General features: G+C 45.4%; 1 protein-coding gene across 2 annotated transcripts in view; it reads left to right on the top strand.

The window, feature by feature from the left end:
- The window catches only part of RELN (reelin), a 304253-nt gene that overhangs the window by 275462 nt on the left and 5292 nt on the right, over positions 1-23499 (top strand). For both annotated transcript variants that reach the window (XM_077935775.1, XM_077935774.1), the window contains 9 exons: positions 2185-2291; positions 3793-4035; positions 5444-5619; positions 10618-10691; positions 11558-11719; positions 12391-12548; positions 14003-14222; positions 16802-16999; positions 19361-19459. In XM_077935775.1, the coding sequence (XP_077791901.1) occupies positions 2185-2291; positions 3793-4035; positions 5444-5619; positions 10618-10691; positions 11558-11719; positions 12391-12548; positions 14003-14222; positions 16802-16999; positions 19361-19459 (1437 nt within the window). The remainder of the gene's footprint in view (positions 1-2184; positions 2292-3792; positions 4036-5443; positions 5620-10617; positions 10692-11557; positions 11720-12390; positions 12549-14002; positions 14223-16801; positions 17000-19360; positions 19460-23499) is intronic.

Here is a 23499-nt window from a genome sequence, read left to right as displayed (position 1 = left end):
TTACCGTATTTTTCGCCCTATAGGACACACTTTTTCCCCTCCAAAAATGAAGGGGAAATGTGTGCATCCTATGGGGTGAATGCAGGCTTTCGCTGAAGCCTGGAGAGCGAGAGGGGTCGGTGCGCACCGACCCCTCTCACTCTCCAGGCTTCAGGAAGCTATCCGCAAGCCTGGGGAGCCCGCGGGAGTTCTCACAGGGCTCCCTAGGCTTGCGGATAGCAGCCTGCTGCCCGAAGCCCGGGGTGCGCTGAAGCAGCGCGCCCCGGGCTTCAGGCAGATATCTGCAAGCCTGGGGAGCTCCCACTGGGCTCCCCAGGCTTGCGGATAGCAGCCTGTTCTGGGGGCTGGGGTCGGGGGAAGCTTGGGCTTCCCCTGCCCCAGCCCCGCGTCTGGGGAGGAAATAAAATTTTTTTTCTTTATTTCCCCCCCAAAAAACTAGGTGCGCCCTATGGGCCGGTGCACCTTATGGGGCGAAAAATACGGTAGTTGTACAGGTAGTCACTTTATAACAATGAACACTAGCTGTCACTCTGGTGTCACAGATGGAAAGGACAAAAGAAGTCTTGGTGGGGAAATAAGTGCTGTTGATTTGTTGGGACCCCCTGGTAGGTCATGGCCTGATCCAAGCTGAGTTGCAACAGGAGCACTACCACTATGCAGATATATGGTTTTAGGATTAAGGATTAAGAAGTGGATCCTCAAATCCGTGCTTGATTTAAAAGTGGGTCCTGGGTCAGAATAGGTGGAAGATACCTCTTGTAAACTACACTCCCTTTGGCTGCTGTTTTGAGTGGTACAGAAACTGCTGTTCACTAAAGCAGCTACAGTAGACTGAGCTTGCATATGAGGTACTAAAATGGGGCTAAAGACAGGGCTTTTCTTCAGCCAGAACTCAGTTCCGGCACCTCTCAGGTGGGCACCATTGCCATCATAAGAGATCGAGGGAGGCGTTCATGGTGAATTTCAGTACCTCTTTTTCTAGAAAAATAGCACTGGCAAAAGAGTACTCTGTAGCGTTTCTTCTAACACCATTTCAAGGACTGTTTGGGATTAATAGGTCTAAGTTAGTTGTGTCTGTTAATTTTAGACTATTTTCTCAGGGTAGGACTAACCACTGAAGACAAACCCCAAGTTTCCTTCATCCATTGAGATATTTCTGTGCCTAACAGCTGCCAGAAGGAATGGGGGGGGGGGAGAGATTTATAGTGAAGTTTCTTTAAACATGCAGAATATTGAGGCATATGGTCGGGGCACAAGCTTGTCATGTTTATTTATTTATTTATTTTTAAAGTGTGAGTTATAAGAGTTTGTGCTCCTCCCCAGAGTCTCTATAAGTTAAATCTTCAGCTGGGGTAATGAATGGGTCTTGTCTGAACGGCACATGCTTGTAAATATGTGTGCACACAGGAAGGTGCCATACATTGCATAGCTATCCATTTTACATGCTTGGGGAGTATTTTGAACTGTTCATAACATATATGACAGTTACGTTACAAGAATTACAAATTCTTGTAGTTTTAGGTTGTATCGCATTCGTTTTCCAGGAGCTAAAAGTGGCGTACATAAGTTCCACTCCTTTTACATTTTTACCCTCATGGTAACCCTGGCTAGATCTAGACACATCAAAGAAGAGATTCAGTTAAACAAACTGCAAACTAACACTGTACAGGGAAATCTGGTAGGGAAAGATGGGACTCCACAGCGCCACCTGGTGTCACAGTACTATATCACATATAAAACACTTTTTCTTTACCAATCTAGCTGAGTCCCCTGTGAAGTAATTTAGGATGAGAGTCAATGACTGCCCAAAGGTCATCCAGTGAAGAAGTAGGGACATTTGCTGATCCATCTCAGGCATTAAAATGTATTGGGCCAGACATACAAGGGAAAAGTGTTCACTAGTTGATTTTTACTGTATTTGGGGACCTGAGAGCTCCAGTTTTCAATATTGCAGGCCAGCGACCCCTCTTCTAATACAGATGTCATTTAACTATGCAATAAAGACTCATTACAGTTTCAGTTCTGCATGTATTTTATACTCACCATGCAACTGATTTGAGGGTTCTTCCTTGTTTTGCATATGTTGTCTGAACTTGTTTCAATTTCATTTATGCGGGGCAATGTCTACTACTTCTTTGGGAACATACAATTATTATGATTACCCACCAATGTCTTTTCATTCAGATTTTTACAATATTGGGGAAGAATTGGGAGTGAAAACAACATGACAACATGTCACAGACCAACATGTCGGAAGGAAGGAGTTCTGCTGGATTATTCAACAGATGGAGGCAAGTGTCTATTTTAATGATATCTAATAAATATTTCTGCTTATATTTAAGCACCGTACAGTTACAGGGGGAAATCCAAAAAAAGAACATTGCCTGCAGACAGAGGTATGATTTGCAGCAGAGCAGAACCTTTGCTCTTGAAATTCAGTTACCTGAAAGTTATAGTTATCTAAAATCACTGGCTGCAAAAGCGAGCCCCTAATTCAGTATGCCTAGATGGCCTCTTTTCTGCCTTTTGTTCTGGTAACACAGACACACAGGCACTAAAATGAGGTGTGGGAGGAGGGATAACAGTAAATCTTAAATCTGTGCTATATGTCAATATAATCCAGTGAAAACAGGCACTCTAGTTTATTGAAACTCCTCTGATAATCCAGATATTTTGGATGTCTCCCATGCCATTTGGATAAATAAAATTGTATGGTGTTCAGAAATATATTTTCATACCCTCATTCTTGTCCTTGAACAATATTTTCCTGCATTTCAGAAGAAATTGGATGAACTGTTCCTCCTTTAACTACATGTCTTGTTGAAGACAATGGAACGGCTTATTCTTAAGAATAGCCCATTGTTGCACAAGAAATATTCTGTTGGAAACTCTTCTATAAATAAACAGGACCTAACTTCTTTAAACTCACTTTATTTTTGTTATAAGGCAACTGACATTTAATCTGACAGCTAGCCACCTGCTGCTCTCCTGATGCCATGTACGTGTTGAGTGATTGTGCACATTCACCAGGACACATGGAGAATGTGCACATAACCCTTCTATGAAGAGGTGTGCACATTTCCAAGTCAACATACATAATCTCCATATAACAGGCTTTGGGGGATGTGCATATATTCACTGAATGTATATTGACTGGGAAATATACATACCTCTTCATGGAAGTGTTATGCCAGGCATGGCCAAACTTGGCCCTCCAGATGTTTTGGGACTACAATTCCCATCATCCCTGACCACTGGTCCAGTTAGCTAGGGATGATGGGAGTTGTAGTCCGAAAACATTTGGAGGGCTAAGTTTGGCCATGCCTGGGTTATGTGCACATTCTCCACAAGTCCTGGTGAATGTGCACAGTAGCCCGTTGTTATGCACATTAACCACTCAACTTACATTCCTCTTAATATCTTCACTGTCAGTGTAATATTTACACTGCACATGGTGAATCTCCTATACATTCCTAATGAACAAAACTCTACCTCAGAAAATATTAGTAACGAAATGTGATTTCTTCACAGTGCCAAAGAAGATTATGCAACCACTTAATCAAATGGACATTACACCAACAGTTCTAATCAGTACACTTACAAAAATCTTTAGTATCAAGGTGCTAGTCGGGAAGTGTTTATCGTCTATTATCATATCCATTTTCAGGCATCTATAGTTACGACTGGTTCAAAGCCACCCACTGAATAATGGTGGACCACTTGAATCCAGTCTCAACATGAGTTCTCAGATATTGATAAGTTCTTACTTTACCTTGACTCTTTGTCCTGTAGGAATATCTTGGACACTGCTCCATGAGATGGATTATCAGAAATACATCTCCATCAGACATGATTACATCCTGCTCCCAGAAGATGCTCTGACCAATACAACTCGCCTGCGTTGGTGGCAGCCATTTGTTATTAACAATGGAATTGTGGTTTCGGGCTTTGATCGTGCTCAGTGGGCACTGGATAATGTACTGATTGGAGGAGCAGAGATCAATCCGAGTCAACTGGTGGATACATTTGATGATGGTAAGAGTCAAGCAAGTCACCATTTTTTTCATCATTATGTTTTGTTGATTGACAGAGTTTCAAGTCCATATTTGAATTTTTGAAGACACAGGGGACTTTTTAAATAAGTTCCCCCCCCAAAAAATAAATAAATTGCTCAGAATAAAATATATATTAATCTTGTAAAATAATGCTAAGGAAGCTTCCTAGATATAGATATTATCACCATATTTTGAAATTGAATAGTTTTAACAAAATAGTTCTGAGCACCAAAGGTCAGCAAATGCTACGACTAAGAGGATGGGGGGTATCGACTGAGCTCCCCCACCCACGTGGGCCATTTTGACAGGTGGACAGAGCTAGACACCTATCAATCAACTGGTTGACCCAACTTCAAAGGAAAGAACCTGGGGTGAACCTTAAATTCTGAAAGTAAGGATTGGATACACTAGGGAATACCCAATCAGGAGCTGGGTAATGGAGCTGATCCCATCAATCCCCGCTTTGGGAAGGGATCAGCTACACTATGGCACTCCCGACTGGGAATTCCACAGTACAGCTGATCCCTGTGAGGTTTGTTGTCAGCACCAATCTGCTGATTGGTACTGAGAGCAACCCTGAAGGTTGCTGGTCATTCTTTTTCAGCTGCATCTTTACTTGATGTCACATGTCAGGTGTGGGGCAGGTGGACATGATCTGATGACAATCCAAATTAAGACCCCTACCAGCCTACTTTGGCTGTGGGAAGGAGGTTCCCCACCACTAGCTTAGATATTCATAGAGGGTTAAATGTGGCGAATATGCCACCACTCCTACTTTTCCCAATGCCTTTGGGAAGGTCAGAGGCAGTGTAAGTTAATTAGCCACTGCCTGTGGCTTCCTGAATGCCAAGCGTAAAATGATAAATCCAATAAAATCCAGTGCACAGTCTGAAGGCACATGAGGTCACCACCATGCTGAAGTTATGCATGCGTCTGGTCAGTATTTTGATGTGTGACCATCTGGGAGCCTCCTGTACATCACCATGTTTTCCATTATGGGGGGGAAAATACTGTACATGCACACCCCTTCTCAAAGAACTCTGGTGGGAGAAGGATGAAAAGAACGCCAGCAATATATGCCTTGTCTGCCTGCCTATCGCTTTTTGGAATATTTTATCATTCTATTACGAATATGCCAAAAAAATACCGTATTTTTTGCACCATAACACTCACTTTTTTCCTCCTAAAAAGTAAGGGGAAATGTCTGTGCGTGTTATGGAGGGAATGCCCACGGGTGGCATGCATACGGATTTTCCTCCTCTAAAAACTATGTGCGTGTTATGGTCGGGTGCGTGTTATAGAGTGAAAAATACGGTACTTTTATCTATTTAGTACGTATTGGAACATTATGAAACCTCTCCTTAATTCTGTCTAATTGATGTTAATAGAAGGCATTTCCCATGAAGAAAACTGGAGTTTCTACCCAAATGCCGTCAGGACTGCAGGCTTCTGTGGCAACCCATCATTTCATCTCTACTGGCCAAATAAGAAGAAGGATCAGACGAACAATATCCTGTCCTCTCGGGAACTCATTATACAGCCAGGATATATGATACAGTTTAAAGTAAGAAGCTTCTGTTCTTACAAAGTAAAATGTTGAGTCCATAGACATCAGATTTGCCTAGAAATTCTGACAGGGTCAAGTGGGATGCCTGGTTTGGATTTCTATCAAATATTTACTGCATATTGCTTATTAGAATTTATTGGAACCACATTAGGGTGTCTAACAATAACATTGATACAGAAATACTACTTCCATTCAAAGAGCACTGTCCAGGCTTTAGAAACAACTAGAGGAAAGGGATATTTTATTGTGCTCCATTTATCTCAGGGGCAACCTTTTCCCCTGAAGAAAGCCAGTTTTCCCCCTCACAAGTGGAATGTCATTATAACAGCACTACCTTTACGAGGAGGTTGATTAACTGAAGCTCAGGAAAATTTAGGATGCCTATTTGGCTAGTAAACATTGGCTCACCCATGCAAAAGGTTATAACAAACAGGGGAGAAGGAAAGAAAGAGAACGTCATGGCTGGAAGGATGTTGCTTTAATTTTAGTTAAAATTAAATTGCTATTTAATTTTAAATAAACTGCTGCTGCTGCTGCTCTGCTGAGTGTTTGGTGGGCCGCTCCCTTTTCTGCCAACTCCATCTGGCCTAGGGGGCGGAGCCTGCACTCACCGCCACAGCATAAGAGGCCGGAGAGAGGCCTCCGGGACATCACTGCTGCTGCTGCTGCTCTGCTGAGTGTTTGGTGGGCCGCTCCCTTTTCTGCCAACTCCATCTGGCCTAGGGGGCGGAGCCTGCACTCACCGCCACAGCATAAGAGGCCGGAGAGAGGCCTCCGGGACATCGCTGCTGCTGCTGCTGCTCTGCTGAGTGTTTGGTGGGCCGCTCCCTTTTCTGCCAACTCCATCTGGCCTAGGGGGCGGAGCCTGCACTCACCGCCACAGCATAAGAGGCCGGAGAGAGGCCTCCGGGACATCGCTGCTGCTGCTGCTGCTCTGCTGAGTGTTTGGTGGGCCGCTCCCTTTTCTGCCAACTCCATCTGGCCTAGGGGCGGAGCCTGCACTCACCGCCACAGCATAAGAGGCCGGAGAGAGGCCTCCGGGACATCGCTGCTGCTGCTGCTGCTCTGCTGAGTGTTTGGTGGGCCGCTCCCTTTTCTGCCAACTCCATCTGGCCTAGGGGGCGGAGCCTGCACTCACCGCCACAGCATAAGAGGCCGGAGAGAGGCCTCCGGGACATCGCTGCTGCTGCTGCTGCTCTGCTGAGTGTTTGGTGGGCCGCTCCCTTTTCTGCCAACTCCATCTGGCCTAGGGGGCGGAGCCTGCACTCACCGCCACAGCATAAGAGGCCGGAGAGAGGCCTCCGGGACATCGCTGCTGCTGCTGCTCTGCTGAGTGTCTGGTGGGCCGCTCCCTTTTCTGCCAACTCCATCTGCCTAGGGGGCGGAGCCTGCACTCATCGCCACAGCTTGAGGGCCTCCATCAAGGCCTCTGAGACACTGCTGCTGTTGCTGCCTGCTTGAGTGTTGGGAGGACCGCTCCCTCTCCTGCCAATTCCATCTGGCCTAGGGGGCGGGGCCTGCACTCACCACTACAGTTTAGAGGCCTGAGCAGCTACCTGCAGCAAGTGACAAAATGGTTTTAAATGCTTTAACTGCTTTTAATTTGCTGCACCTTAAATGGTGGTGGTTGTTTTTTATAATGTTTTATAATTTTATAATTTTATTTCTGTTTGCGGTTGGTTAAGTATTTAGTTAGGGTGGGGAACAGTTTAATTTTAGCACTATTGTTTTTTGCTGTGCTTCTATTTTTATTATTCTGTTAAGTTATTATATAGTTTGTATTTTGCCTTTTAAGGGGAAGGGTCAGGGCTGCCTGGGAGTGGGCCTCAGCCAATAGAATGGCTGGGGCAGGTTCCACAGGAGGGAATGTATTGGGACACCCGATCTCAGTGATCACGGGCCGGAGGAGGAGTTACGCTAAGACCAGACCATGTCATTACCGAGGAGGCAGGTTTAGTCGTTGGTTGAGGACTATCCCTGCCTCCAGGTCTGGTCCTGACCGGAAGGATACTGGAATCAGCAAGGGAAACCCACATGACCTGAAAGTGTTGCTGTGCAATGCCAGGTCAATGATGAATAAAACTACTGCCATCCACGACCTGATTGTGGATGGAGGATTTGACCTGGCATGTGTGACAGAGACCTGGTTGGATGAGGCAGATGGGCCTGCCCTTGCCGCTGCTTGCCCACCAGGTTTCTCTTACGCACAGCAACCCAGGTCATGTGGGTGGGGAGGGGGGGTTGCAGTGATTTTTAGGAAGTCATTAGTCTGCACCAGGCGTCCTATTGGGAAGACCCAATTTTCTGAGTGCATGTTCTGGAAGTTGGGCAATAGGGGCAGTACAGGATTCCTTTTGGTGTACCGACCTCCCCGCTGCACCAAGGATTCCCTGTCCGAGCTGCTTCAGGTCGTGGCGGATATGCTCCTGGAGACACCTAGCTTGGTTGTCCTGGGGGATTTTAACATCCATGCCGACACGACCTTACAAGGGGCCGCTCGGGACTTCGTGGAAAGCATGGCCTCCATGGGGCTGTCCCTGAATAAGTTTGGCCCAACTCATAGCCGCGGACATGCCTTAGACTTGGTGTTTACCTCTACAGATGTTGGTGATCTGACATTATCTAAAAGCGAAACAAAAGAAGTGCCATGGTCAGATCACTTCCTGGTGCAACTGGACTTCTCCGCGACCCTTCCCCTCTGCAGGGAGGTGGGACCGATTCGGATGGTCCGCCCCCGCCACTTAATGGATCCAATTGGTTTCCAGAGAGTGGTAGGGGATGTTTTATCCCAAGTTGATGGCCTTTCAGCTGATTCCCTGGTGGCCCGCTGGAATGCGGAGTTAACCAGGGCTATTGACTGTCTGGCTCCGAAGCGCCCTCTCCGATTGCATGGAGCCCGGACAGCCCCGTGGTTTTCCCCGGAGCTGAGGGTGATGAAACAATCGTTGAGACGGCTAGAGCGCCGGTGGCGGAAAACTCATTCTGAATCAGACCGGACACGGGCTAGAGCTCAACGTCGAGCCTACCAAGTGGCAATGGCAACGGCGAAGAGGGCCTTCTTCACCGCCTCCATTGCATCTGCAGAAAACAGCAGCAGGAGACTTTTTCAGGTAGTTCGCAATCTATCGGAACCACCTGCACCACCGGGGCCTGGTAGGGACCCCAAGATCTCCTGCAATGCTTTTGCAAAGTTTTTTGCAGATAAAGTCGCTCAGATTCAGAAGGAGGTAGACTCCACCGTGGGAGCAGGGCCAGGGTGGGAGAGTGCTAGAGTTCTGTCTGGTCCTGTTACATGGGATCAATTCCAATCTGTTACCTCCGAGGATGTGGACAGGCTGCTTGGACAAGTGAAACCGACCACCTGTCTCCTGGATCCTTGCCCATCCTGGCTGATAAAAGCGAGCCGGGAAGGACTGGGCGATGGGCTCTGCGGGGTGGTGAATGCTTCCCTCTATGAGGGAGCCTTCCCAGACCCGCTGAAAGAGGCGGTCATTAAACCGCTTCTTAAAAAAACATCTTTAGACCCAGCCAATTTGGCCAACTATCGCCCAGTCTCAAATTTACCATTCTTGGGCAAGGTGATTGAGCGGGTGGTTGCCAGACAACTCCAAGCACGCCTGGAGGATGCGGACCATTTGGATCCCTTCCAATCGGGATTCAGGCCTCACCATGGGACTGAAACTGCCTTGGTCGCGCTGGTTGATGATCTCCGGCGGGCTAGGGACAAAGGTGAGAGCTGTTTCCTAGTTCTGCTGGATCTCTCAGCGGCCTTTGACACCATCGACCATAACATCCTTCTGGACCGTCTAGAGGGGCTGGGAGCTGGGGGCACTGTTATACAGTGGTTTCGCTCCTTCCTCCTGGGCCGTGCTCAGAAAGTGGTGGTGGGGGATGAGTGTTCAGACCCCTGGGCTCTCACTTGTGGGGTGCCTCAGGGTTCCGTCCTCTCCCCCATGCTTTTTAATATCTATATGAAGCCGCTGGGAGAGATCATCAGGGGGTTTGGGCTGGGTGTTCATCAGTATGCAGATGACACCCAGCTCTACCTCTCCTTTAAATCAGAACCAGTGAAGGCGGTGAAGGTCCTGTGTGAGTGCCTGGAGGCGGTTGGAGGATGGATGGCGGCTAACAGATTGAGGCTGAATCCTGACAAGACAGAAGTACTGTTTTTGGGGGACAGGGGGCGGGCAGGTGTGGGGGATTCCCTGGTCCTGAATGGGGTAACTGTGCCCCTGAAGGACCAGGTGCGCAGCCTGGGAGTCATTTTGGACTCACAGCTGTCCATGGAGGCACAGGTTAATTCTGTGTCCAGGGCAGCTGTCTACCAGCTCCACCTGGTACGCAGGCTAAGACCCTACCTGCCCGCAGACTGTCTTGCCAGAGTGGTGCATGCTCTAGTTATCTCCCGCTTGGACTACTGCAACGCGCTCTACGTGGGGCTACCTTTGAAGGTGACCCGGAAACTGCAATTAATCCAGAATGCGGCCGCTAGACTGGTGACTGGGAGTGGCCGCCGGGACCACATAACACCAGTTCTGAGAGATCTGCATTGGCTCCCAGTACGTTTCCGAGCACAATTCAAAGTGTTGGTGCTGACCTTTAAAGCCCTAAACGGCCTCGGTCCAGTATATCTGAAGGAGCGTCTCCACCCCCATCGTTCAGCCCGGACACTGAGATCCAGCGCCGAGGGCCTTCTGGCGGTTCCCTCATTGCGAGAAGTAAGGTTACAGGGAACCAGGCAGAGGGCCTTCTCGGTAGTGGCTCCTGCCCTGTGGAACGCCCTCCCAGCAGATGTCAAAGCAATAAACAACTATTTTACTTTTAGAAGTCATCTGAAGGCAGCCCTCTTTAGGGAAGTTTTTAATGTTTGATGCTGTACTGTTTTTAATATTCAGTTGGAAGCCGCCCAGAGTGGCTGGGGAAACCCAGCCAGATGGGCGGGGTATAAATAATAAATTATTATTATTATTATTATTATTATTGTGTTTGTTTCAGATTGTAGTTGGCTGTGAAGCAACATCTTGTGGAGACCTCCATTCTGTGATGTTAGAATATACCAAGGATGCTAGGTAAATCTATATCCACAGTGAGATATATTGTGGAATGGGCTTGAAAACTTGAAGTAATTCTTTAAAAAATCATTTTATATTCTACATTTAAATTATATACAGACACACAGTTCAAGAGGCCCAAAATATACAAGTAGATTAGCATATACTTAAAGAGTAAAATCACTGTTTGGAGCCGTCCAGTATCTTTTGCTGTTTTATTATTATTTTTTAATTATGTTTTTCAGATTCAGGTTGATTGGTTTTATTGTATATTTCTGTTGTATGCCATCTTGATATATGTATGAAAGCGTGGATCATAAACATTAAAATGAATCGTAAATAAATAAAATAAGATCCAAACATCATCATAAGAATGCAATAAATATATAGAAAGAATGAGTAGCTAAAGCTGTCCTAAATTCACCTTTGCAGATTTCTTTGGAATCTGACGTATCTTGTTAGACCACTTTTCTTAATTAATGATCTATGCGATCAGAAGATCCTTGGAACTAGCTTGGCCCCCTACCCTTAAGGAATTAGAAATGTGGAATTTGCAGGAATTCACTTGACACTTCAGGGTTTAAGTCATGAATGTGCCTGTGAAACTTATTGAACCAAAACATCCAGTCTACATGTTCTTACCAGATTTATTCCACTGCTCCTGACAAAGTTCCCATATCATGGGATTAGGATAAGAAAATCTATAACTGGGCAAAGAATACAGGACTTCAATCTTTGTCTGTTTATAACTCTACTTGGAAGAATATTGTTAAGGATAATATTTTTTTAAATACACCCATTTCCATGACATTTAGTAGGTACTCGACTTTTTTATTATTCTCTTCAGCTGCTGTAACAATATTATTTCCTTTTTCTTCTTTCAGGGCAGATTCATGGCAGCTTGTCCAAACACAATGTCTTCCATCGTCTTCTAATAGTGTTGGCTGCTCCCCATTTCAGTTCCATGAAGCTACAATCTATAACTCTGTCAACAGCTCCACTTGGAAGAGAATAACTGTCCAGCTGCCAGATCATGTCTCGTCCAGGTAGGTTACTGAAAGGTCATCTTATTGCATTGCAATAAAACATCGTCTGCTTAGCTGGCACTGGTTGAGGGCGCAGAAGAAGAGGCAATTTAAAACATTATTTTCTCTCCGCTCTGGTACATAATCAATATTATTGGGGAAATATTTCCCCACAGTAAAAATAAATAGTGTTTCCAAGAGAATGTCTTGGAGGTTCAGTGCTTCAGCAGACACCCTGCTCCATTACTTGTGATATATTGGACAAAATAACGTTTGTGATTTTAATGCCCTGCATCTTCCACAGCCCCTTGAAACACAGGCCAGCAAATGTTGTAACTGTAAGACACAGAAGGCAGTAAAACAGCACCCAAGGCTACAGCATGCATACACATGGTAGTCTCTATCCGTTGTCTAGCATGCCGATAATGTGTGCCAATATTACAATAAAACTTTTTGTGTTAGGATGTATTGTTTGTTACCATTATATCTCATCTTTCCTCCAAGGAGCTCAGTGTGGCATTTCTGGTTCTCCCTCTCCCCACTCCATCCTCACAACAACTCTGTGAGGCAGAGGGAGAGAGGGGCGGGCCCAAGGTGACCCAGAGAGCTTCCTAGCTGACGGTTCGAACTCTGGTCTCCCCATCATAATCCAGCCATTCCTCTCTGGCTCACGGTGGCTATTTTATTTGCAGTGCGACTCAGTTCCGGTGGATACAAAAAGGAGAAGAATCAGAAAAGCAAAGCTGGGCAATTGATCATGTGTACATTGGAGAATCCTGCCCAAAACTCTGTGGCGGCCATGGATACTGTACAACCGGAGCCATTTGCATTTGTGATGAAGGATACCAAGGTGTCATGTTCTTTTTATTATTATTATTATTATTGTTTAAACCTAGTCCATTGAAACTAACTCAATATTACACAGCAAAATGGGTCTGGAATCCACCATGCTTCAGAGGACGTCTGCTGAGACTCCTAGGCAATGTGTGGCTGGTGCCTGAAAGGTTTGGAAATGTGAATACAGAGACCATCTTTCACCTATCAATAATAGTACCTCATGCAGATCTAGCTCCACCTAGCCCCTCCCAAAAAATGTGTACTTGCTTGCACAAATCACAGGCTGCGGTAGCAGACGGTGTGCTAGGGAGGCAGCACTCACCTGATCTCCTGGCAGCTGAGCCGCTGTTGCTTACCAGGAAAGAGAGGGATGGGGAGGTCAGCAGAACCAATCTGGTAATTCTGCCAATGTGTTTGCACCATGCTGACACCTACCCTTACCTGCTGTCAGGTGAGTGGCATTGCTCCTTCATGCCACCAGCTACTAACAGGGTACCTAAAACTCAGATAGCCCTGCAGTTCATATTTATGGAAGCCATTTCTATTTTCAATTTTGAATTGGAAAAATTCAGTCCTGCAGGGGTGCAGCCTTCCAATGACAATCTATCAAAGCACCAGAATAGCTACATGAGAACTGCCATTTAAATGATTGGTTAACTACAGTGATAAGTCCCTCGGTGTGGTTTGGGTGGTATATAGCCCAAATACCATCAGTAATGAGAGAGAGAAATATGAAGGTTTCCACCGCCCCATTATTGGTTGTACAAGTACTGTTCAGAGGAATTAGTTCTGGGTTCCTCAAATGTGGTGCTACACATTCAGAGGACTGGTGGGAACAATGTACTCCTAGGGCTGTCTGGGATTAACATTTACTAAGGATAGTGAATTTACCAAAGAGCATATTTACCAAAGAGCATTAATCTGTATTCCCAACATGTGCAAACATAACCAGCGTCCTATCAACAGTGTTTCTGCTCTGAAAAAGTTATGTCTGTGAATGATGTCGTTTTAGCTGGCAAAGATAAAATCACTAAATAAAATACAATCTCAAGACAAGTATGATGCATTATGGCAACTAGTCTTGAATATATGTGCGAAATAAGATGCTTGATCTACCACCATGTATTTATTTTTTATATAGGGCTAAAACTGGGAAAGAAAATATATGGCATTTTTAACATAGGTTATTTGAAAATCAATGAAAGTTTATAATTTAATCAGTCTACAAATAAAATACCCTGTATCTGAGGACTTACAAGTGACTTTCAGTGTTTTAAAGTGAGAGAAAGAGCTTGGTGCACTTCTGTTGTAATATTTCAAGTCAAGCATCAAGAGCTCTCACTTTCCCTCAGCCCCAAGTTCAAGGACTTAACCTGAAGCACAGGCTTTTCTTAACCATGAACATAAATTCTCCGTTAGAGTATCTCAGTGTTGTCAGCATTGTAATTTTTATTTATTCCTTTTCAGGGGATGACTGCTCTGTTTTCAGCCACGACCTTCCCAGTTATATTAAAGATAATTTTGAATCTGCAAGAGTAACCGAAATAAACTGGGAAACTATCCAGGGTGGGGTTATAGGGAACGGATGTGGGCAGCTGGCACCGTTTGCACATGGAGATTCTCTGTATTTCAACGGATGCCAGATAAGGCAAGCTGTAACTAAGCCTCTGGATTTGACCCGAGCAAGGTAATTTTGTGTTGTCATGAATCTTAAATATTTATTTTTCAGTTTGCGTGAGAAAGTTAGTGTTGAACACAATGGCATTCAGTGATATTAGGGGTACAGGTGGAATGAAAATAACCTTAGGAAATAAAATTACAGGGATTGTTTTGCAACATGAGTTAGAATCATAGAATCATAGAGTTGGAATAGACCACAAGGGCCATCAAGTCCAACCCCCTGCCAAGCAGGAAACACCATCAGAGCACTCCTGACATATGGTTGTCAAGCCTCTGCTTAAAGACCTCCAAAGAAGGAGACTCCAACACACTCCTTGGCAGCAAATTCCACTGTCAAACAGCTCTTACTTTCAGGAAGTTCTTCCTAATGTTTAGGTAGAATCTTCTTTCTTGTAGTTTGGATCCATTGCTCCGTGTCCGCTTCTCTGGAGCAGCAGAAAACAACCTTTCTCCCTCCTCTATAAGACATCCTTTTATATACCGTATTTTTCGCTCGATAACACGCACCTGACCATAACACGCACATAGTTTTTAGAGGAGGAAAACAAGGAAAAAAAATATTCTAAACGAAACAGTAGATGTATGACTTTTGTGGTTCATGCTGTGGCCACAGACATGTGATCTGATGGTGAGTTTGGGGTGACCCAGTGCAAAAATCCTGAGGATCCATGTGGATCCGTGCTTTGTAACCACGTTTTAAGTGGGGAGGGAAGGAAAAGCACTCAATGGACAAGGAGCACGCGTGGGGGGTGTGGAGAAGGAGCTTTTCTGTGAGCTGAGCGGGGAGGGAAAGAACACTGTTGCTTTAAAGGTATACTTAAGGTATTTGCCCTGTGCCTGGGGTTTTTTTTTCCATTTAACAGTTTGCAGCCTTTTCCTTCTGCTCCTTGTTTTGAGGCAGAATAGATTTGAGCAAGTGAGGAGGACTTGGATTGCAGGGGATTCGCCATTAGCTGTGTAAAAGCGCTCCTCCTTGCAGCCTGAATGATAAGCAGCCACCAGCAGCAATAGAATGGAGCACAAAAAACCGGTAGGGGCACTAGGACCCAGACAATGCTCAAATCTATCCTGCCTGAAAACAGCTGAGAAGCGGGGGGGGGGGGGGATAGCCTTTTTTTTTTACTTCCTGGTTTTCACTGCGCTCGTGGCTCAGAGCTCCAGGTTGGTTTTTTTTGCTGCTGGTTGCTTAAATTTTATCCTTCCTGATCGAAGCCCTCCTGTCCCTCTGCAGCCTCACTGAGCGCGCGGACCTTTGCTAGCTGAGGCTGCAGCAGCTGTTGCTGGCTACTTTAAAAGCGCCTGCTGGCTTTGAAGCGCCTGCCTTCTCCCGGCTCGCTATGGTCCCGTCTGTCCCTCCTCCCGTGTAAGCGGCTGCTGCCCGCTTTGCTGCCATGGCTCTCCTTCCCTCCCTCCCTCCTCCCCCTCTCTCCTCCTCCTCCCTCGTAGGTAGCTTTAAAGCAAGCAAAGGAGCCCCTCCTCCTGGCTTTTAAGAAAGCAAAGCTAGAGCCGTGCAAAGCCCTGCAAGCGGCTCCCGCTTTGCTTGACTGACGGCAGCCACGGCTCCGATCCAGTGCATTCGCTCCGTAACACGCACAGGCATTTTCCCTTACTTTCTAGGAGCAAAAAAGTGCGTGTTATGGAGCGAAAATTACGGTATTTGAACATGGCTATCATATCACCCCTTAACCTCCTCTTCTCCAGGCTAAACATGCTCAGCTCCCTTAGCCATTCCTCATAAGGCATCGTTTCCAGGCCTTTGACCATTTTGGTTGCCCTCCTCTGGACACGTTCCAGTTTGTCAGTGTCCTTCTTGAACTGTGGTGCCCAGAACTGGACACAGTACTCCCGGTGAGGTCTGACCAGAGCAGAATACAGTGGCACTCGTACTTCCCTTGATCTAGATGCTATACTCCTATTGATGCAGCCCAGAATTGCATTGGCTTTTTTAGCTGCCGCGTCACACTGTTGGCTCATGTCAAGTTTGTGGTCAACCAAGACTCCTAGATCCTTTTCACATGTACTGCTCTCAAGCCAGGTGTCCCCCATCTTGTATTTGTGCCTCTCATTCTTTTTGCCCAAGTGCAATACTTTACATTTCTCCCTGTTAAAGTTCATCTTGTTTGTTTTGGCCCAGTTCTCTAATCTGTCAAGGTCGTTTTGAAGTGTGATCCTGTCCTCTGGGGTGTTAGCCACCCCTCCCAGTTTGGTGTCATCTGCACTAGATCATTGGCCTAGATCAAATGGTTCTATGGCTAGATGAGCTCACCTCCAACACAAGAGGCATTCAGTCAGACTTCTGAAAAGGGGGACCTACATGCACACATATCACCTTCCAGCTTGAAGTGTCTTTTCCTTGCCTCACTACCCTGAGCAGGTAGTGGAAGAGGGGGTGGATTGTTCCATCTGGCAAGCCAAATTGCTTGCCCTACTGGGACAATTGCCTTGGCACCACATGGAAATTCTTCCCAAAGAATCTTAGGAGTCAGTTTTATTGTTAGTAGTTTTACTCTTAAGTGTTAGATCATGCAGTAAAGTAATTTCAATTCTATTCTTTTAACCTCTCCTCTCATGGTTTTTTTCCTCCAGCAAAATAATGTTTGTTTTGCAAATTGGGAGCCTTTCTCAAACAGACAGCTGTAACACCAATCTAAGTGATCCTAATACGGTGGACAAGGCAGTGTTGCTCCAGTACAGTGTAAATAATGGGATTACATGGCAAGTCATTGCACAACATCAACCAAAGGACTTTATACAAGCCCAAAGAGTGTCTTACAATGTACCACTGTAAGTACCGAGTAATACTACCAGTCTCTCTTACCGCAAGACAATCCATACAAAAGAAACCCAACCACACATTAAAGTAAAAACCAGGGTGGGTGGGGCAGACACTGAAAAGTGAAATGGGTCTCGCGCTGGAGGGGGATGGATGTGACCGTTAAAAGTTATTTATGAGACACCAGCATTTTTAATTAAAGAACTAAATCCTTTTAAAAAAAAAAAAAAAAAGATTGAACTGTGAAAGAAAGACCTATTATTTTCTGAGCCAATATGGTTTAAAAGTGAAAATTTATATGGTCTGTGTTCACTCGTGACTTTTCCAGAGATATTATAATTTGACAATTTCCCCCACAGATGTTGTTACAATTTCATGTTGGTCTTCGTTACTTATACTCAATGGAGCCTGCTGCCCTTTGGAACTGGTAGGGTGGAAAGCGGGGAGCCCAAAAGAGAAGATGGAGACATAGTCAATGGCAGACAGAGCTTCCTAATTCTGGTTTTGTCCCCATCCTCCTCCTTGCAATACTGAGACTGAGGAGGAAGCTGACGGCCAGCACTACCTGCTAGACTGCTTGTGAGGCGATAGGCAGGTGCAAGCTGGCTGAGGACTGACCGGGCTTGGTGGGGCAGTGCCCTACTTGCCCTAGTGGACAAGCCTCTGCTGCTAGTTCTATGGCAAGTAAATAAAACTTAGCCTAAGACTTGACATTTAGCAGCAAATTCAAGGTTCCCAGCTGGTTACTTGTCTCCAGTGTGCAGGAGTCTGGGGACCTCTTCAAAGAAGAGCCACAATTGCAACCTGGTTCCAAAATCGGATTTCTCAATCAACTGGGGAAAGGATGCTAGGGAAGGGTTTGCAGAGGAAAAAGTGATGGGTACAGAAAGGATTAAACACATTTTGTGACTTGCCACTCCTGCAAGTCTCATCCATCCTGCCTTGTATTATGTGGAATCCCCTAACATCACAACAGTTGCTAAGACGCAGCTAATTTTAGCTCCTTTGCCTCAAACCACTGCTTTGTGAAATTGTAGCTAAAAGTCCATGGGATGCAGGTGGCGCTGTGGGTTAAACCACAGAGCCTAGGACTTGCCAATCAGAAGGTTGGCAGTTCGAATCCCCGCAACGGGTTGAGCTCCCGTTGCTCGGTCCCTGCTCCTGCCAACCTAGCAGTTTGAAAGCACGTCAAAGTGCAAGTAGATAAATAGGTGGCGGGAAGGTAAACGGTGTTTCCGTGTGCTGCTCTGGTTCGCCAGAAGCGGCTTAGTCATGCTGGCCACATGACCCTCAGCCAGTAAAGCGAGATGAGCGCCGCAACCCCAGAGTTGGCCACGACTGGACCTAATGGTCAGGGGTCCCTTTACCTTTACCTTTTAGCTAAAAGGTAAAGGTACCCCTGCCCATACGGGCCAGTCTTGACAGACTCTAGGGTTGTGCGCCCATCTCACTTAAGAGGCCAGGGGCCAGCGCTGTCTGGAGACACTTCCGGGTCACGTGGCCAGCGTGACAAAGCTGCATCTGGCGAGCCAGCGCAGCACACGGAAACGCCGTTTACCTTCCCGCCAGTAAGTGGTCCCTATTTATCTACTTGCACCCGGGAGTGCTTTTGAACTGCTAGGTTGGCAGGCGCTGGGACTGAACGACAGGAGTGCACCCCGCCGCGGGGATTCGAACCGCCGACCTTTCGATCTTCAAGTCCTAGGCGCTGAGGATTTACCCACAGCTCCACCCGCGTCCCAACCTTTTAGCTAAAAGTCCATTAATAGGATTGGACCGTCTGACTTTGGCATCCTAGTATCATAAATGCACCCCAACCTCAAATATTTTTCTCAGAACGCTGTTAAGCTTGATAAATCTTGAAATTGCCTGGAAGCACATGGCAGTTCAAACAATGCATAGGAGTCTTGTTTCCTGTTTGTTGTTTAGTGCCAAACACATTTCAGACTTTCTTCTCTGCATCTCCTGGAAGAGACTGTGATATACAGATAAGACTACGAGAGAGCTGTATTGTCATGTCCAAGGACCACAAGCAGTGCCTCTTGTGGTGTGGTGTAGTGGTTAAGAGCGGTGGACTCGTAATCTGGGGAACCGGGTTCGCGTCTCCGCTCCTCCACATGCAGCTGCTGGGTGACCTTGGGCCAGTCACACTTCTTTGAAGTCTCTCAGCCCCACTCACCTCACAGAGTGTTTGTTGTGAGGGAGGAAGGGAAAGGAGAATGTTAGCCGCTTTGAGACTCCTGAAGGGGAGTGAAAGGCGGGATATCAAATCCAAACTCTTCTTCTTCTCTTCTTCAAGGATAATCCCCCCATGCATGCTAAACGTCTGCTTGTCTCCTCTCTAACCTCTCTTCCTCTGTCTGTCCCTTTAGGGAGGCACGAATGAAGGGAGTGCTCCTTCGCTGGTGGCAGCCCCGCCACAATGGCACAGGCCATGACCAGTGGGCTCTGGACCACGTAGAAGTTGTTCAGTGAGTATAAAACGTGTCGTACCACCACCCCCCTCATACTGGAAAGTGCTGGTTTTTCCACAGCATGGGACATTTCAGTTTAGTAAGGAGCTCTTCCTAGTCCCAGGAGAGGGTATGCATTTGAGGTCAGCTGCAGGGTAGAGGAATGCACTGGGCACTGTTGTCAAATGCAGGAAGGGGAAATGTGGGGTTTAAACTGCTTTTGAATTGCTGGTATTTCTGTGCCCCATTGTCCATGGAAGAGGATGTGTGTGTTTCAGCAAGTAAGGTGTGAAGCTGAATTGCATTTTGAAGCACACTACAGAACTGTAGTATATGTTGTTCTTCTGCAGTTATAAACACAATTCACCTGTAACGCTAAGCCAAACCATGACTTGGTGTAAACAAGGAAATGTGTGGGTTCCTGAAGAGAAGATTGCGGTCACTGTGCTCCTCATGCAGTCCTGCTGCTGTTAAATTACTCAGGTCTACGGCATGGCTTGGTTTAGCATTGTATTAGTCTTGCTTCAGACTAGCCACAAGTTGTAACCAAGGTTTTGTTCGTGGTTTACTGTTTGTGGATTGGGAGAGACAAAGAACAAACTAAGCTAAGTCAAACCATGACTAGATCCTAAGTAGCACAACAGCAGCAAGATTTGAGGAGGAGCACCACAGCAACAATCTTTTCTCTGGGAATCCACAAGTTTGTTCATTCAAGCCATGGTTGGCCTAGCATTGCGGGAGAATTGGGCCATATTGCAATTGACTTGGGCTTCAGCTTTAGCAACTAATGCTTCATTCATCCCCCACCTTTTCCCCAGTAAGCAGGTGGTGTTCAGTAACAAGGGTTCATTATAGCAAGTTTCTATGGGCAGACAGCACTACATTCATTTCCCTGCCACAATCTTACCAAGTAAAATGTTTTTGTCCTGTTGATTCTTCCCCTGGCTAAAATGGTCTCGCAATCAGAATAACCAGTTTATGCTTATTGCATCACAGAAAGATGACCAACTTTTTCTCTAACAATTTAGTTCCTGACATTCTAGTGTCATGACGGGCTGGGATTCATCGCTCCAGTGATTGGCTGAGAGAGGTGTGCCTTCCCAGTAGATAGGTTCAAACGTTATTTTATTGAAAGCTTTCAAAGTGTAATGGAGAGTGATGGAGCTTGGATTATATCCTCAAACTTTTTTGCTCAGCTGTTAAACTAATGGTTTCTTGATTCACATTTAAATTAGGGCTGTGGAAGTATTAATTGTATTAATTGGTACACTATTTTACTCAGTAATCATCACTTTTTGTCATATACTGTGAAAAGTGCTAACAGTATGATTGGGTCATGTGCTGGTCCCAATCCAGCTAAAGTTAGTTGTGACTAAAGTCCCCAAGTTATGTCCCATTGAGAGTAACAGGATGTGGGCACAACTAACTTTAAAAAGTTCAGAGCCACTGGCTTGGATCTAGACTTGCCCCACGCTTCCCCTACTGCAGTTCCTCCCAACCCAAATCTGCTCCTGGACATCAGGAGACTCTCCAGAATGCAGCACAGAGGATTACAGTGGGAGGAAGGAATTGGAGAAAATTGGGTGGAGGTGCCTTTCATGAGTTCACATTTGTGCAGGATGCCTCTGTTGGATTTTTGTCCATTTACGACCCCTTACACCCCATCCCATCACATTATGAAGAGCTACTTGACTCTCAGAACTGCTGGGGAAGCTTTGGGGGGAGGCAATTGAGCACTTGTGCAAATCTGGATCCAAGCCATTGTGTGGGTGATTTTTAAAATGATGATGAATTAGTTTGAGGAAATATCCTATTGCTTCAAACTGCTAGTTGTATCTTCAGCCGTGGCTGACTCTGTTAAAGCAAGACTGTAAACTGTCTTTCAAAACCTCAACTTTAGTCTATGGACAGCCCTAATTTAAAGTAGTAAATATGACAATAGCAGCTCACGGCATCTAGATAGTCCTGCTCTAGACTTCACTGCAAGGCACCTTCTTGCATGTCACTCATGCCCACCCCAAGTATTGATTCACGCTTGGCTACCTTTTGCTTTTTGTCTTTGTTATTTCAAACACACCTTGCTGACTTTGCCTCCATATAATCAAAATCTAAGTTTGAAGTAGAAAAAGGAAACAGAGTTGTATTCTTAACTCACCAAGTACATTTGATGCCGATTCTGCATACATGATACACAAATACATTTTAAAAATACTGCATTTTGGGGTAGAATATAGGTAGCTTGGGTAAATCCTAACTTTTCAAGATTTTCATGTTTAAAAATTAGGAGGGAGGCAGGGAGGATAGAGCTTTCATATTAAAGTTGGAAAGAATATTTCTTACCATGAAATACTTCAGATTTTTCTGTGTATGTGCCACTTTCTTCTGCAGAGGCTCACAAAGTGGCTTTTAAAGAATAAGTAAAAAGCAGCATTAAAAACATAATAATTTCTTATAATTTTGCACATTAAAGCAACAGTGGCAAAAAAAACCAAAAACAGGTCAGTCATCTCAATTTCCACAATGATAAAGTTGGTTTTTACCTACCATTGGAAAGTCTTAATAAACTCTTATTGGAAACAGCGCTAAGATGACCCTTTTCTAATAGTGGACAATCTCACATCAAATAATGGCGTAGCACTGTAAAGTTCTCGTTGTAAATCTTAATTCTATCTATATATGAGGAAAGGCACTTCCTAAGGAGCCAGCTAGATTTCAGGGCAGTCATCCATGGGAATTAATAGAAGAAGAAGCATCTGAACATGTATTAAAGAGAGTTAAGGAAATGAATGTGCCGTGGTTAATTGGATATACAGCATCAGCTAGCTGATCTATAAGTAGGCTGATCACTAGATGCGAAAGAGGGTTCCTGTACTTATAAAAGCGGTACAGAAGAGAAAATTCCAAGTACTGCAGCTATTCTTATTTCTGCATGAAAGCTGTCATGTGCAAAAATTCCCTCTTCTACACAACCCTTAAAGGTAGTCCTCCTTGGCCTTCATCTATAGCCTTCCTGCAGTCTTATTCTACGGGCCTGTCTCCAACGTATGGCTCCAACAGATAGGTTTTGCACAAGTAGGGTGCAGGAACAATCCTTAGGTCGAAGCTTTCCAAATTTTTCATGTTGGTGGCACACTTTTTAGACATGCATCATTTTGCTACACACTAATTCAGTTCTACTAGCAAACCAGGGGTTAAACTAACCCCTTTCCAGCCCCAGAAGGAGCACGGGGAGCGGGTGTGCAACACACTGCAGCCATTACACTAACGTGTCGCGACACACAATTTGGAAAGCTCTGCCTTAAGTGATGCAGCTCCCTTCTGCATCCGGAACCTGAACAAGATGCAGACACATGTCCATTTCATAGGGCAAGGTTAGCCAAACATTGCTGGACTACAACTCTCATCTTGAGCATTGACCATGCTTTCTGGGGCAGGTGGGTGTTATAGTCCAGCAACATCTGGAGGGTACCACATTGACCACTCCAGCTACAGAAATATACCCCAGCCACATGATCCACCTACCACAAAAAGGAAGATGGGGAAGGATCTACAGTGGCACCCACAGTTCCTTATTATTATGACATGAATTAATTTCTTCTGCTGCCATTTAGTGGCCATTCCATGTTGGCTCCTCCTATCTATGCCAGTAGGAAAATGCCAGCAGGAACTAAAGACCTCTGAGGCTTTTATCTTTTAAGAGACCATGTCACATAACCCAAACTAGATATGAGGGTTAAACCTGATGTTAGTCATACTCAGAGTAGCCCCACTTAAATGAATGGACACAGTAAACTTATTGTTGTTGGCATCTGTCTGTCTCAGGAGACAATGGAAGAGTGCGCCTTCAGGGGTGAAGTCAAAAGACAGCCCAATGTTTGTCGCACAGTTGTTTTTTGGGTTCACAAATAGCCATTGTGGTGTGGAGCCTGACTGGGAGCATGGTGAGGAAGAGGGAGAGGAGCTTTAACTACTTATTATTCTTAAAAGTTTATTTACCATCCTTCATCTGAAAACTTTGCTCCCATTACGCTCCTGATCAGAACTGGTCACACCATATC

The sequence above is a fragment of the Podarcis muralis genome, chromosome 10 (assembly GCF_964188315.1).
Source record: "Podarcis muralis chromosome 10, rPodMur119.hap1.1, whole genome shotgun sequence".
Classification (NCBI taxonomy): domain Eukaryota; kingdom Metazoa; phylum Chordata; class Lepidosauria; order Squamata; family Lacertidae; genus Podarcis; species Podarcis muralis.
This window is presented reverse-complemented; position numbering and strand designations above follow the sequence as displayed.